The sequence below is a fragment of the Mobula hypostoma genome, chromosome 9 (genome assembly GCF_963921235.1).
Source record: "Mobula hypostoma chromosome 9, sMobHyp1.1, whole genome shotgun sequence".
Lineage (NCBI taxonomy): Eukaryota > Metazoa > Chordata > Chondrichthyes > Myliobatiformes > Myliobatidae > Mobula > Mobula hypostoma.
Window position 1 is genome coordinate 6,555,985 of NC_086105.1, and position 16,700 is coordinate 6,572,684.

At 40.1% G+C, this 16,700-nt stretch overlaps 1 protein-coding gene and 1 non-coding gene across 4 annotated transcripts in view; one reads left to right on the plus strand and one right to left on the minus strand.

Moving 5' to 3' along the window:
* The window catches only part of tmem117 (transmembrane protein 117), a 461,344-nt gene that overhangs the window by 108,836 nt on the left and 335,808 nt on the right, over positions 1-16,700 (minus strand). For all 3 annotated transcript variants that reach the window (XM_063057677.1, XM_063057674.1, XM_063057675.1), the window contains exon 5: positions 6,443-6,540. In XM_063057677.1, the coding sequence (XP_062913747.1) occupies positions 6,443-6,540 (98 nt within the window). The remainder of the gene's footprint in view (positions 1-6,442; positions 6,541-16,700) is intronic.
* Positions 8,107-8,232, plus strand: LOC134352409 (U6atac minor spliceosomal RNA). Its single transcript, XR_010019406.1, has one exon. It is a non-coding gene; the product is annotated as a U6atac minor spliceosomal RNA (small nuclear RNA).

Genomic DNA, 16,700 nt, shown 5'->3' on the forward strand with positions numbered 1-16,700 from the left:
AGTCAGGACATGAAGGGACAAAGGGAGAAGACAAGAGATTGGGGCTGAAAGAGAAATGGATCAGTCATGATGAAATGGCGGAGCCTACTCGATGGGCCAAATGACCTAATTCTGACCCCATATCTTATGACTTTACTTGAGGAAACACTACAAATATGCAGTTTGCAACAGGAATTCTGCAGATGCTGGAAATTCAAGCAAAACATATCAAAGTTGCTGGTGAACGCAGCAGGCCAGGCAGCATCTCTAGGAAGAGGTACAGTCGACGTTTCAGGCTGAGACCCTTCGTCAGGACTAACTGAAGGATTAATCTTACTAACTCTTCCTTCAGTTAGTCCTGACGAAGGGTCTCGGCCTGAAACATCAACTGCACCTCTTCCCAAATATGCAGTTTGATTGGGTTTTGAGGTCCACAGCAAGAAATGACAGAATGGAGTCCAGATTCACAGACAAAATGTCCCTGTGTATCGTACAGAGGGTGTTTGGGCTACTCGTCCTTGTTAACAGGAAGAAGCAGTCTGCCAGTGAAACATAGCATGCATGCCAGGAAATTATCAACCACATATGAAGGAGAGTAAGTTTTGCCTATAGATTCAGTGTTTTACAATGATTACGCAGAGTAGGAAAAGAGAATGACACATGCACATGGTGTACCTCACCCCATCCCCTTCACTTTACTTCACCTTCTCATACCATTCCTCACATCAACATCTCTCGAGCACAGCCATCCTTTTCTGTCTAGGCATATCCTCACATTACTGCCTGCTATGGATCTCTCTCTGGATACATAATGGCTTGGTATAGCAACTGCTCTGCATATGACTGCAAGAAACTACAGAGAGGTGTAGACAAAGGCTAGCACATTACAGGCATCATTGAGATTAATATGGATAAGTATTTGATGGTCATTAAGACTCAGTGGGTTAAAGGGTCTGTTTCTGTGTGGTCTGACTCAATTACTCCATGAATCAGAACTCCCAAGATTTGTGCAAACCTTGGAACAGCCTGGGAATACAAGGATATCTCTTTATAATGGGGGTGAGGAGGAATTTCCTTGGATGGCACTTAGAGGAATATCCTTAGCTAGAGGATGTTGAATCTGTGGAATCACCACCACAGCTGACCAAGTGGAGGCCAAGTCTTTGGTTATATTTAAAACGGAGGTTGATGGGTCCTTGATTAGCAAGGGGTGTCAAGGGTTACGGGGAGAAGACAGGAAAATGAGGTTGAGATTGAATAATAAGTTAGTCATGATTGAATGGTGGAGCAGACTCGATGGGTCGAATTACCTAATTCTGTTCCTGTGTGTTGTGTTCTCTTGTTGGTATGGAATTTGTCTATACTTGTCACTACCTCAGTGAAGCAGTCAGCATAATCAAAGACCCCTCCCACCCCAGATATTCTCTCTTCTCCCCTCTCCCATCAGACAGAAGATACAAAAGCCCCATGGTACATACCACCAGGCTCAAGGATGTTATCAGATTCTTCAGTGGAGCTCTTATATGATTTGATGGACGCTTGACCTCACAATCTACCTCATGATTATCTTGCACTTTATCATTTATCTGCACTTCACTTTTTTGGTAGGTTTTACACTTTGCTCTGCATTGTTACTGTTTTACCTTATTCTATCTCAATGCACTGTGGAATGATTTGATCTCTATAAAGAGTATGCAAGACAAGCTTTACACTGTAACACGAGGAATCCTGCAGATGCTGGAAATTCAAGCAACACACATCAAAATTGCTGGTGAACGCAGCAGGCCAGGCAGCATCTCTAGGAAGAGGTACAGTCGACGTTTCAGGCCGAGACCCTTCGTCAGTATCTTGGTACATGTGACCAATACCAATACAGATAACAATGCATTATTTTTTCATTGGCACCCTTTGCAAGTGTCCCTAGTACATCTGAATTACACCATTAATATCATTCAGTTCCTTTCTCTCCCCACAGAGGAAGAGCATACAAAGTCCAAAGAAGAGTCTCAGGAGAAGGGATGGCCCTCCAATAAGTGCCAGTTTAAAACAGACATGATGACCCAGCCATAGCTGTATATCACCCCTGTTACTGCTGTCAGGTTGGCAGGGTAAAGAAGTATCTCTACCAAAGGAGGTGTAAGATGCTCTTTCCCTAAGCAGGTCACCCTTGGGCAAGGTATAGCACCTGCTTAGCACCCCTCCCCCCGATCAGGGTCACGTGAAGCCATGGGAGCAGGTGGTGGATGGTCATTTGAGCAGCTGGAGCACATAACAAGTCCTAGTAATGTGACCACTGACAAGCTCTGAAGAATATTGATAATGGCCGTGGTCACCTGTCTTGTAAAGACACTACTCAGAAGAACACAATGTCAAACCACTTCTGACGAGAAATTTGCCAAGAACAATCATTGTCATGGAAAGCCCATGATCGCCTACGTCATACGACACAACACATAATGAATGAATAAACAATTAGGCTGTGAGCTAACATTCATGTGTGAGTCACAAGAGGGACGCTGGTGAAAGAGGACATGGATGTGGGGACTTGCCTCAGACCTTCATCACTGATCCCACCCCTCCCTACCCACATTTAGTTTTACTGCAGCCACCTACAGTACACTTCTCCTGGACTCCAAAATGCAATGGGTGTCAGTCAAATCAGGGTTCTGAACATCCTATCTCTACTGAGGAAAACCATACCATATCGACGGTCCAGGAATGAAAAGATTATACTTGAGGATGGGTGTGTTACATGACATTGGTTTGATATCTTTCTAGGGAAGACTGAACTTCAGTGACATGGATGTTTTTTCCAACACTTTGCATTATCTTTGGATCATTAGTCAAGATCTCCAATTAATCAAGCCCAGTAACACAACCCTTTCTCTTCGCTGAGCCAGAGGTTCCCAGCCTGGGGTCCATGAATCCCTTGCTTAATGGGATTGGTATAATGCATTAAAAAAAATTGGGAACCCCTGCACGAGATGAAAATGTAATATGAATGAAATCTAAGTTTTGTTGCTTATTTAGCGTAACTTGCTCATTCTGTTCTACCATTTAGTGCAGCCATTATCATATCATGGACTCACTTACTACAAGCAAGCAAAACTCTGCAAGAATGTTCATTCATCATCCACTTCTGGGCATGGCAAGCTTACCGCTCAGCAGCATACGTGCACTGGAAATTAGAAATCAATAAACTGAATTCCTACAGCATTTCCCACCATATTATATCAGAATCTAAACTTGAGGGTTGAATTTGTGCCCCAGTCCTAGTTCTCAGCTGCAACAATCAATTTGATTGTAAATATTGATGAATCATTTGATTTTGTTAAATCACTAAATTTTGTTAATTCTCATCACGGTCTTCAGCCTTCATCCTGACTGCAATCACCATTTCTTGAAATATTAATCCAGTTTGAAAACACCAAGGACCACATATACAGACATAATAAATGTGCAATTTAAATCTTCTCCAAGCTTTTCCATCACTTTAAGTAAAAGATGAAACCATACGGTATGTAACAAAACCAAAAGAAAGAAGTCAACTATAGTACCAGCAGAGCACTCTTGGCTCGGAGTCAGAAGATGGAGACTTGAGAACTGCTGAGTGGAGTGCTCTATCAAAAGGTACACTCTTTGGATGAGCTTTTAGACCAATGTACCTCTGCCCTCTGAGGTCAATATAATTGATGCCCTGTGACAATTTAAAGGGGATTTGTGGACTCTTCATTAACAGCCAATTAAATCTACACACATCAAAGTTGCTGGTGAATGCAGCAGGCTAGGCAGCACCTCTAGGAAGAGGTACAGTCGACGTTTCAGGCCGAGACCCTTCGTCAGGACTAACTGAAGGAAGAGTTAGTAAGAGATTTGAAAGTAGGAGGGGGAGGGAGAAATCCAAAATGATAGGAGAAGACAGGAGGGGGAGGGATGGAGCCAAGAGCTGGACAGATGATAGGCAAAAAGGATATGAGAGGATCATGGGACAGGAGGCCCAGGGAGAAGGAAAAGGGGAATGGGAGGGAAACCCAGAGGATGGGCAAGGGGTATAGTGAGAGGGACAGAGGGAGAAAAAGGAGAGTGAGAGAAAGAATGTGTGTATATAAATAAATAACTGATGGGGTACAAGGGAAAGGTGGGGCATTAGCGGAAGTTTGAGAAGTCAATGTTCATGCCATCAGGTTGGAGGCTATCACAGCCAATTAAATAGTATTTTATTCCAGTTTCTTGATACCTTGTGGGCAAATTCTTGCATTATAGGGAAAAGGATAGCCATCGATAGATTTTTAAAGTATTTGATTTGCTAGAGATAGGGATGTATAATAGAGCAGCGGTTAGTGATTAGCACAACACTTCACAGTACCGACGACCCCCGTGCAATTTCCGTCACTGCATGTAAGGAGTTTGTATGCTCTCCCTGTGACCCTGTGGGTTTTGTCCTGATGCTCCAGTTTCCTCCCACAGACCAAAGACCTACTGGTTGGTAGGTTGGTAGGTCATTGTAAATAGTCTCTTGATTAGGCCAGGATTAAATTAGGGGGTTGCTTGGCAGCATGGCTTGAAGAGCCAGAAGGGTCTATTCCGTGTTGTATCTTAATAAATAAATAAATATTCTGACCCACCTCTATTCACTCCCAATGATATTGGATCTATATATACTATCTTCAATGGGAAAGAAAAGACTAAGTGAAATAGTGCTTCATTGAGCCGTGCTGAAGCTTGCTTTGATAGGTATGTAGTCAAATAGGTTATTAGTGTATCATGTAACAACTATCCAACATGCCATGTGCCAGTGAGGGTAAGAATAGTAAAATAGTAATTACTAAGTTAAATAGAGAAAGTAAAATAGTAATTACTAAGTTAAAACACCCCTTAGATATGATTTAATTGCATGGTTTTAATTCTTTTCTCAAATAGTATAAAATTTAATGTAGTTTAATCTGTTTTCTGCAAAAGCAAATAAGCTTACTGGCATTTATAAACAGCTGCAATTAAATGTACATATATTTTTCACTCTTTTGTCTGTAACTCTTCTGAAATATTTTGAAGTTCAAGCTCTAATTTAGTTAGAGCTGTGGGTGTGTTTTATATTTTAAATGGTTCTCACTTTTCTATTTCATTCATCTGTATATACATATCAAAGTGATTAAAGAATAGTCTGTGAAGAGTAAGAATTTCAGGTTGTATACTGTATACATTCTCTGATATTAAATTAAACCAGTGAACTATTATTAGAACTCAGAGGCATGCTGCAGAATTGTTAAAACTCAAGGAAAGCAATGCATTCTGCTTCCTGTAGCTACTCGAGGTCTGAGGGTTGAGCCACTAGGGACATACCACATCCCCTGGAGAGTCATATTGATATGCATGGTAACACAATGTTGCGATAATGCTCATCCACTTTCAGATCTGATCTTGGGTGCTGTCTGCATGGAGTACTCATGACCTCCTTGTCACTGTGTGGTTTTCTGGCAAATCACAAATTTATGCAGGTTGAATAACTGGCTATGCCAAATTGTCCCTAAAGTGTGTGGGGGCTGGCAGAAGAATCAGAAGAAAGTTAATAGGCATGTGAGGGAAAACAGGTTGCAGAGAGGTTAATGGTGGAGTTGGATTGATGGGATTGATTACTCTGTGAGGAAGCAAAGACTCAATGTACTGAAAGGCCTCCTTCCCTATCACAAGAAAGTAAGAGAAACATTCATTATCTATTTCCTATTTGAATTCAATCTAATTAGGAAGCGATCACCAAATGCAAATTGCTTGCAGAATCATTTAGACACCTAGAAAACTTGAGGATTGCTAGTTCCATATTTGGCAGATGCATTTCTGCATGATGAGATGTTAAGACTGGAAATCAGACCCCTAGAATTTTCTTCCATCCCAGAAATGAAGAGTTTCTCCATCTCCCAACCAATTATTAATTCTTGCACTCCTCCTGCTCATCATATAGAGTTACAAAATCAAATAATGTTACAAGTAGAGTCTACTGCACTTGCTGCAAGTAAAAACCGTGCAATTAAAATCAATTCTACAAGATCAAAAATGGCTTAGCATTAAAGATAATTTTAGTACATGGTTATTAAGGTCAAGTTCTTCCGGGAGTACAATAAGAATCAGCAAATCAATTTGTCAGCTAAGTTTTCATGATGGTAAAAGCAAATTCCATTTCAGTATAAAGCATGTTTGAGAAATCTATAATGGTGCAATAATTTAATACTTGTAACTTGAGGGTAATGATTTACTGAAGAAAAATCTAATTAGTATAAGTTCTGTTTGAATTTCTAATCACATTAACATTGGAAACATTGCAAGCTGTGCAACAACAGCTCAACAAGATCAGAATGAATACACTAATAGGCCTCAAATTGGATCACCAGAGGAAATATCTTTAAATTGAATCATAAAAAAGGAATTATAAATAAGAACTGTCTGATTGGCTATGAAAGTTCATCCTTACCAGAACAAGACAATCCTGTTATATCCTTTTCTCCAGAAGGCTCGTGCAGACTTTCCCCAAGCAGGATATGAATCATCTTGGAGCATCATATCAGTGACCTTCATATAAAAAAGGAAATAAATGTTAGAATATTGCATATTATTTTTTCTGTATTATCTATTGCCATTTTTCTTGTAGCTCACAGATTTACACACGTTTACAACCATTGCTTAACAGCAGAGGCCATTTAGTCTATCATGTATGTGGTTGCTAGGAACAAAATCTTATTGCAAGCCCACTGCCATTTCAGCTGTGAATGAATATGGGAATAACCTGAGACCTGAAATAGAGATACAAGAGACTGGAGGCTGGATCTGGGGCAAAAGCGAACTACTGCAGGAACTCAGCTCAGGCTGTGTCTGCAGAGGGAAGTGCACAGTCAACGTTTCAGGTCAAGATGTTGATCGTTCACTTACTTCCACAGGCACTGCCTGACCTGTTGAGTTCCTCCAGCCCAGCAGTTTTTGTTTGCTCCAAGATGCATATAACCAAGTTCTGATGTCCTGTTGAAATTTTCAGGAAGATATTGTGTATGAGAGGGCCCCTTTTTAGCCTGTCATGCCAAGGTATCTGAGGTGGTAAGCCCCAAAGCTCTTAGACAAGGAAGTAGATTTTAAGGAATGAGTTAAAGGAGTGGATGGACAACAAGAAACTGTAGATGCTGGAATCGGGACTAACAAACAAAATATTGGAATTCAAAGAAAATAAAGGATTAATAAATCATATTGAATCCAGCCTGATGACTTAATAGGTGATGGTGCTTAGAGTATACAATGAATGTAAAAAAGTGGCAATTTTTTCTTCCGCCTTGCAAATATGTGAAGTTGAAAGAACAGCCATTAAGTGTAAGAGGATGAGAAGTGATCTCATAGATGTGTATAAAATCATGAAGGGCATAGGTAGGGTAAATGCCATCATCCTTTTTTTGCATTGATGGGAAATCACGAACTAGAGGGCATAGGATTAAGATGAGAGAAAAAATGTAATAAGAACTTGAGCAACAACTTTATTACACAGAGTGGTATGTGGAATCAGAATCAAAATCCGCTTTAATGTCACTGGCAGATGTGACATTTGTTGGTTTGCGGCAACAGTATGGTGCAATACACTAAAAATTACTATAAATTATATATAGAGAGCTAGGGTGCCTAAGACTTTTGCATGATACTCCAGTAATTTTATGCATTGCACTGTACTGCTGCCACAAAATAAAAACACATTTCATGAGATTTGTGAGTAATGATAAACCTGATTCTGATATAGGTCGCTATTGTGGACTGAGAGTGGGAAGGGGCCAGGGAGAGGGGTACCATGACTGGGAAAAGGTGAAGGGAGACGGGAAGGAACAGCAGAGAGACATTCTGTAATGATCAATAAACTAATTGTTTGGAATCAAATGACCCTGCCTGCTGTCTCCAAGCTGGGTGTATCTGCGCCATGCCACCCACTCCTGGGCCCCCGGCGCTCCTTCTTTGCCACCTGTCCCACACCACTCCCGCTGCGTACCACCCTTGCCACTCCCAACATCCTTTGCTCCCGCCAAATTTACAAACTCACTCTCTGCTCCATTCTAGCTATATATATGCCCCTAAGACTTTCGTTCAAGTCACCTAATCTTTTGCCTCTTTTTGTACGAAAGGAGAGATTAGCACTGCCCTTGTGAAGGATGTAAGGGGTCCTAGTGGCCTTACGACAAACAAATGGTCAGGCACTGCCATCTACTTGGCATTGGCGTCTAACCATGATCCTGTCTTTGTTACTATTCAACAGATTTGCCAAATATGCCCATAGGAAAATAAATCTCAGGCTTGTATATGACGACATATATGTACCATAATAGTAAAATTTATTTTGAACTTTGAACCTTTAACAGGTCAGTTTGAGGGTCTAGATAAAAGATCTCAATCCAAAACATCAAATGTTCATTTCCCTCCACAGACGCTACCTGGCACATTGAGTTCCTCCAGCATTCTGTTTGATGCCTGAAAGGATGGAACTCTGAGAGTTTAGAAAGTGGATTCCAAAGAATGAAATCATCATGAAGAAATTAGCAGCCAATAGTTGCACATTGCAGGAGAGAGAAACAGCTTCAATGAGCAGAGAATTCTGGCCGGGAGTGGAGAACATGTTGAGAAAAGGGAAGGGCTAGATCACAGAGATGGAAAGGTGGAAAATTCTCAGGATCAGACTGTAGGGCCAGAGTGTTTAGAGACTTGGCAGTGGGTTTATGCAGAGATTTAAAAACACGGCAACATATTTTAAGTTGGAGATGTTTCAATATCAGGAACCAAAGTAGGTCAGCAAAGACAGGTTTTACATTTTTGCTGACTTTTATTCCCAATGAATTGTCAGATAGTATTCTTCACTTGTGATTTTCAAACAATAGCCAAGCTGCAAGAAATCTGGCCTAGAAATCAGATCCCTTAACATCAATTTCTCATGCCCAAAATGAGCACAAAAAACAATTTTATCTGGGTTAGATTGGTTGTTCAGAAAAATTTCACCTCAGAAAACCAACCTAAGTACTTCTATGTAATTTTCCTGACTGTGTTTGACATTTTCCAATTTCAGTTGTGCACTGATGGAAGCTCACAATGCTTCCACCGTTGCTGGGTAAAAAACGGAGCATTGGGGTGCCACCTTAGACCTTTGTTGAAAAGAACCACATTGTACCCCAGTTGGCAGTAAGATATCGAAGGGTCTGGACTATGAGTTCGATGTCGCACACACACAGTGCCTACCAAACTCAGTTTTCAATGCAGGACAATGGAATGGCCACTTCCTGACTTGAGACAGCATGTTTGTGTAAATGATGTCAGAGGGCGACACACAGGAACTATATGGCCCTTGATAAGCCTGTATGCACATGCATCCCCCCACCACCACACACACACACGCAAGACTGCTGACCCTCTCTAAGCTCTAATACCTTCCTTTTATGCAACTGTTCTGTGGCTAACATGGGGCAAGATCTATTAATGGTTGACATCTTTTCCCATGTGATCAATATACAATATGCAGCAATACAATGTCTCTAAGAGTCTTTTAGCAGGAAGAAAGTGTTGGTAAGTACTGAAGGAGTGACCCAAGAGTGTACTGAGGTGGCAGGGCCTAGGTCCCAGTCCAAGACCAAGGACTGACCCGAGGCTTGGACAATTTAAGTACCAGGCCAGATTGAAATGGTCAGAGTTTTGGGGCTGGAGGTAAGGGACAGGCTGGTTCAGCTCACTAGTCTACGAAGTTTACTCATCTCTGCACTGAACTGAGGGCTGCAGTAATTGCCAACTTACTTTTGTGAACTTCAGTTCTGATTCCTATTTGCTTACTTTTATTGTTTGCACAATTTGTTTTTGTTCTCCCTCTGCACATTGGAAGTTCGACGGTCTTCTTTTGTTTTAATAGGTTCTACTGAGCTTCTTTGTTTTGTGCCTGCCTGTGAGGATTCGAATCGCAAGTTGTAAAAAGTATGCATACTTTGATAATAAATGTACTTTGAACTTTGATGCACGTTTTGTGATTTAGAAATGGACATTATGAGATCTGTTTTCTAGGCTAAAGTTCTAGCACTGAGGCTAGGATTTTTACACCACCTGTAAGGAATAATCAGTAACATTTTAATTTTTTAAAGTTAGGAGAAAGCGATAATCTAGCTATGCTGACCTGCGTTGGCTCCCAGTGTTGTAATGCCTCCAGTTCATAATACTCAGCCTTGCTTTTAACCCTCTGCATAAGCCTACTGTCATTTATGTAAGCTCCTCTGGGCCTTCAATCTCACCTTCAGAATTCTACTTTACCATCACTGTGATTCCTTCATTGTAAAAGCTCCCTCACTCGCAACTAATTGAACCCCTAGTTTGCGTGCAAGCTGCCATGGCTCTGTTTCTAGAGCATTTTACTCAAATTCAGGAATTTGTGCAGGGATTTAAATGGGGCGCAAATGCAACAGGTAGCACATGATCAGTGTGCCAACAGAGGGGGAAAGGATATATTCCATGTATCATACATTATCCTATAGAACAAAACAACAAATATAATGAAGCCACCAGATGATATAATTTTTAAATTTTTTTCTTATGGACTGCCAGTGACTTTGGCAGCAATCTGAGCAGGTTTTGGGTTTGTAGAGTAGGAAAAGGATAGGTTTCAAAGAAAACCTAGCATGGAGCAAGCAGCAAAGTCCCCAAATTTGGTCCAAGTCCGAGATATCAGGCCATAGCATGTTTTGAAAAGGAAGCCACAGTAGGAATTGTCAGATTGGATATAGATGGGCTCATTGATAGCCAGGTAAATCATTTATGGACCACACCCAAACCTGGTAGCACAACAAATAAAACAAATAGCTATCATATCAAGTATGTGATGCACTTACAAGAAGTAAAAATGGTGCGCAATACTTTTAATACTGCATACAAAAGACCTAACTCTACCACACCACCTCAGGTGGCAAGGTGGAGATACGCCTCTACCAAAGGAGGTGCGAGGCACTGCTTCCCTCCACTAGCCTGTAGGTCTCACTTGGGCAAGGTATAGCACCTGCTTAGCAACCCCTTCCCCCCACCACCTCCGGATCAGCATCGTGTGAAGCCATGGGAGCAGGTGATGGATGGTCGTATGAGCAGCTGGTGTATATCACAAGTCCTGGTTATGCAACCACTGATGCCAGGCAGACAACCTCTGAAGAGTATTGATAATGGCTGAGGTCAACTGTCTTGTAAAGACAATGTCCAGAAAAAGGCATTTGCAAACCATTTTTGTAGAAAAATTTGCCAAGAACAATCATGGTCAAACGACCACGATTGCCCATATCATACAGCACGGCAATAATGATGGCGATGATGACAGAAGACAAGATCAACAGAATAGAATAAATAGACTGAATTCAATTTTAGGACAGCTATTATAGTGGATTCCACTTAACTGGGACACATTAGGACCAGTACAGTTTTGGCCCAATTAGGCAAAGTTTCATGGAAGTATAAAAAAGACAAACTGAGTAGCAAATTATGTACTTATATGAAATACAGAACAAAGTAGAACACTACCAAAAGTAGCTCAGTACTATAAAACTGTTATAGTATTGTTATTGGCAGAGGCATTCATCCACTGTATACAATAAATAAAATCAGTGCAGATAATGAACTGCCTTCATACAATGCCATTGGCAATTGCATGTTCAAATCTTCCTTTTCATTGTTACATTCAAGATGATTGTCAATACCTTCAAATTCTTTTGTAGTTCCTAACCTGCTGAAGTAGTGAAAGAGTTTCATTTTCAGTCTTGGCTGTTTCTGGCATCTCCAGGTCTGAATGCTTGAAACCGCAGTGAGCAAAATAGTTCTGAATTGTTTTACTGCTTAATTCTCACCAAATATCAGTGACAAAAATGATTGCTTTTTGAACACAAATGCAAACAACTAATGCTTTTTAAAGACTCTAAGCACGGTGTAGTGACTGATAGTGTAGAATTTAGTCACAAACCAACCTAAGAAACTAAATAGGGAGGACATGCAAGCTTTGCATGGACAACAACGGAGGTCTGAATTGAACACAACTTCTGGAGCTGTCAGGCAGCTACACCACCAGCAGCTGTATCGCATGACTTGTATGACCCAAACTGTATTGTATGGATACTTTCCTCTCTCTTCCCTATTGAATGGGAATGCTTTTGTACTGTACTAATTTACCAACTGCCGGTTGCGATTATAGAAAAGTATTTCACATTTCCCAGCAGTCTGTATTTTTGCAGCCATTTGATGAATGCTATTACAAGTCAGGTACACAAAAGCATGTAATTTGGGGCAATATTGACTTACCCTTTCATGACATCATGCTACGATCTTGAGAAAGCACTGAATGATAAGTGTTAGCTGTCGCAGTATAATCTACAAAAGTAAGCCTGTAATGTTTAAGCATATTGAAAGTAAGTGCCAATCATTTCTGTTCATCCAAGTGTATCAAATTCTTTCAGTTTTATGTTTTTATATCCTCTGTTTCATCCGTTCTTTCCTGTTGCCATTCGTGTGATTTGTTTGGTTTTTTTGCATGAGGGGAGTTTGATGTTGGTGTTCCCATTTGCACGGTTTCTTTCTTTGCGTGGGGGGGGGAGGGTTGATGTTCTTAGAGCTGTTTGCACAATGTTTTTTTTGCACGGGGTGTTGATGTTCTTGTTGTCATTTGCACATTTTTTTTGTGCGTGGTTGTGGGGGGTTGTTTCTTTGAATGGCTTTCATGGTTTTCTTTGTTTCGTGGCTGTCTGGAGAAGAGGAATCTCAGAGTTGTATACTACAAATATATTTTGACAATAAACACACCTTGATCCTAGAACCCTGAATCAAACCGTTTTATCAGGCTTGTGACTGGACTGCACTATTTCATGGAACAGATACTGAACTATTCACTTGATCATGGTCTTGTTCACAAACAATGGATTTATTTATCAAGTAAATGCATGTTTGAAATTGTAATAGTTCTGCATTACACTTGTGAATGGGTTATTTAACAAACGAGAAACTGTAGTAACATACTGTTTACAACAAATTAGAATATGTATCACAAAGCCCATTTGATTCTGTGTGACTGAAGACAATAATTTGATGGCATTTTCTCGTAGTGTGCTTCAAAAATACACAAAATAATTAGCTAGTCTAAGAAAAAGCAAGGAGCGGTTCCCGATTCCTGGGCTGGAGGTGTATGCAATGTCATTCCCCAACAAGTTTTTAATGAGAATGTGCATTATTGAACTGACGTTCATGAGCAGCAGCCCTTCAGATAAGATGGCACTTGCCAGCTCTGAGCAGGCTCCTGGTGTCAGACAGCTGCTTGCTTTCCCTCAGACTGCGTGGTGCTTTTAGTTTTTAGTTGTAACATTAGATCAATGTTAGGCCAGTCACAGAGTGAGATGCAACTTCCGGCTGAATTTAATAACAGAAAAGGCCAATTAACTGTTGTATTTTTTTAAAGTATTGATTTATACAGTATCTCTGGGGTTTCTTGAGGAAATTAGATAAACAGGAGCTAAGAATAAATCCTTGAAATGTTTAAAACTGTATTTATATCAAATAAAAGGTGAATCAACATTGTAATATCTGTGCTTAATCTGTACTTCCATCCTAAATATTTATTTACTTTTACTTGTTTATTTGGTATTTAGAAATTAGATTTCACATGTTTAAAAATATTCACATCCTATGTCTTCATTTCTTCTAGACAAGGTATTATCTACACCAGAGCAGGTCTTTATCATTAACCATTCCTTAGACAGAAGATGTAGCTGAGGCTAGCTCTTTTCCCAATAGATTTTCAGTAGATATGACATGATTTTCAGTAGAGGGCTCAGCAGTCAAGATGATCAATATGAATGTAGGGAAGCTCTAAAATGCAGGGACATGAGTACAACTACAATTCAACATTTTACGTCAGAGTAATAAAACCAATCTCTTAAAATAGCTAAATATCATGAGAAAACATGTCTTCATGAAGCTGAAGGATAGGACAATTTCCAAAGCACTCAAATACTATGTAGTCTTAAACAGCAGCCACTGTAGAAGGGCTTGTGAAAAGTACTAACCACTGGCCAGCATAAATGGAGCACCATATAAATATGTACTTTCAGTGTTTATGTTTAAAATCATATATACTGACAACATGCATAATGCCATAATATTATCAATTTCAGATATTTAAAGTAATTTGACTTTAAAGGACAAGTTTATTCTTGCAGCTATATTCACCAGGAGTTTGAGAAGATTTGGTATGCCACCAAAAACGCTCAAAAATTTCTACAGATGTATGATGGAGAGCATTCTGACTGACTGGTATGGGGGGAGGCAGTGCTGCTACTGTACGTGATCGAAGTAAGCTGCAGAGAGTTGTAAACTAAGTCAGCTCCATCGTGGTAACAGGCACCCCCAGCATCCAGAACATCTTCAAGGAGTGATGCTTCAAAAAGGCACGTCCATCATTCAGGGCCCCCACCTCCCAGGTCTTGCCTTGTTCTCATTGTTACCATCAGGTAGCAGGTACAAAAGCCTGAAGGCACACATCCAACAATTCAGACACAGCTTCTTCCCCTCTGCCGTCCAATTTTTGAATGGACACTGCCTTACTATCATTTTCTAATTTCTATTTTTACATTCTCTATTATTATGTATTGCATTGTACTGCTGCCACAAAGACAGCAAATTTCCCGACATATGCCGATAATATTAAACCCAGTTCTGATTCATTTGATGCTGCACCAGTGCTATATGAAAGCACCAATAAATGCTTTCCAGAGAGATTTTTTGTGCATTTCATTTTATACCTTGCCCAGTCACCCAATTTACATTAAAACAAATGTGATTATTTAAAAATTAAATTTTAATTGCAAGCTGCCCTTAGATATACACAAATGGCCTTCTAAAAACCCTAAAAAAACCAAATCAATGGCATTTTAGCAAACTTTAACAAAATGCCTCTCAATATATCAGTTAGTTCTGCCATCTAATGTAAAAAGGTCTGATTTATAAATTGTGTATAAAGCATCAAGTAATTTGTCAGGAAGAAGTTATAACACCGAAGTCCATTTAAAAATGAATTAATCAATGGTAGAGTTAATGGTACTTTTTCCTGAAATACAGAGTTCTCTGGCACTGAGATTGACAAATAATCGGAGGAGTGCTTTTTTTTCGTTTACAATGTAGACATCACTGGCACCTCCATTAACAGAGGGCTCTTTCTCATGTGGTGACTGCGATCCCTGGAAGTCAGTCACCTGACATAACACCTTTTTGAGTTTTCATATACAATGCATTAAATTTAATTTGCAGGCATTTTGTTTTGGCACTTATTGGAATTAGCCAAATCATGCTCTGTAGCATGCATCTCCAAACCTTTTGAAATGTATTGATACAGAGATGCCAAATTTTACTGACACCAGTATGGAGTCAGCAGGGAAAGAAATGGATGACACAACCAACATATTCTCTCAATTATCATTAGAACACAGAGAAGAATTTGGTGTAGATTTCAGTGTGCTTTGCATTTCTTTAACTTTCACAGAAGTTCAGACTTGTGTAAGGGCAGGAGCTGGAAAAAATGATTGGGAGTTGGTGGGGAGGTGCAAAGGACATGGAATAAAAGAGAAAATAGGCTGGGAGGTATAGGGGCAGTAGATAATGTTGGAAGGGAAATTCTAAGCAAGATCAGGTTTGGAAAAAAGAAACTTATTGAAAATGTTTCAATAAAGTATGGTTGTTTCTTGGAACACTATGCAGAAGCACTCTCCACAGAGGACAAACAATACATAATTCATAAGAGAGCGTTTGGAAACGTATGGTAGGACAATGTTTCTTTTTCATTCACAATGTAGCCATCACTGGCACCTTCAAAGGGAAAAATTAGATTATCTAGTCTTTAGACATTACAATGACCAATGCTGGAGATCATGTCAGATGCAAGAATAGACGTTGCTCTTCCTTATGCTATTGATGTTCTTGCTCCAACAAGAGTGTGCAGAAAATAATATCATTATGTACTGTGTACATGGCACCTTGGGTACCACCTGCCTCTTGCCTATAGACCCCGTTTCCTCTATGCTGATTAGCTAGATTTATTGAGCACTACAGCACAGAAACAGGCCCTTCAACCCATCTAATCAGTGTTGAACTTTTATTCTGCCTAGTTCCATCAACTTGCACCTGGACCATAGCCCTCCATATCCCTCCCATCTAAACTTATCTTAACCGTTGCAATCAAAGCCACATCCACCACCTCCACTGGCAGCTCATTCCACACTCACACCACCCTTTGAGGGAAGAAGTTCTCTTCAGGTTTCACTTAAATATTTCACCTTTCACCCTTAAGCTATGAACTCCAGTTCTAGTCTCACCTAAACTCACTGTAATGCATAAGATAGCTTATATATATATATATATATATATATATATATAAATCAAGATTAGGCACGGAAGTGTCAGTGCATAAGGTGATCTGACAGGAAATGATAAAGTTGTGGTAGTTGGGAGTGTGGAGGGGTGGGTTAGTGAGTGGAGGTGTTGACCAGCCTTACTGCTTTGGGAAAGTAACTGTTTTTGAGTCTGGTGGTCCTGGCGTGGATGCTACGTAGCCTCCTCTCTGATGAGATTAGGACATACAGTCTATTGGCAGGGTGGGTAGGATGGTAGGTAGGCTGGTACCAGTAATGCATTGGGCAGTATTGACTACCCGTAATAGAACCTTC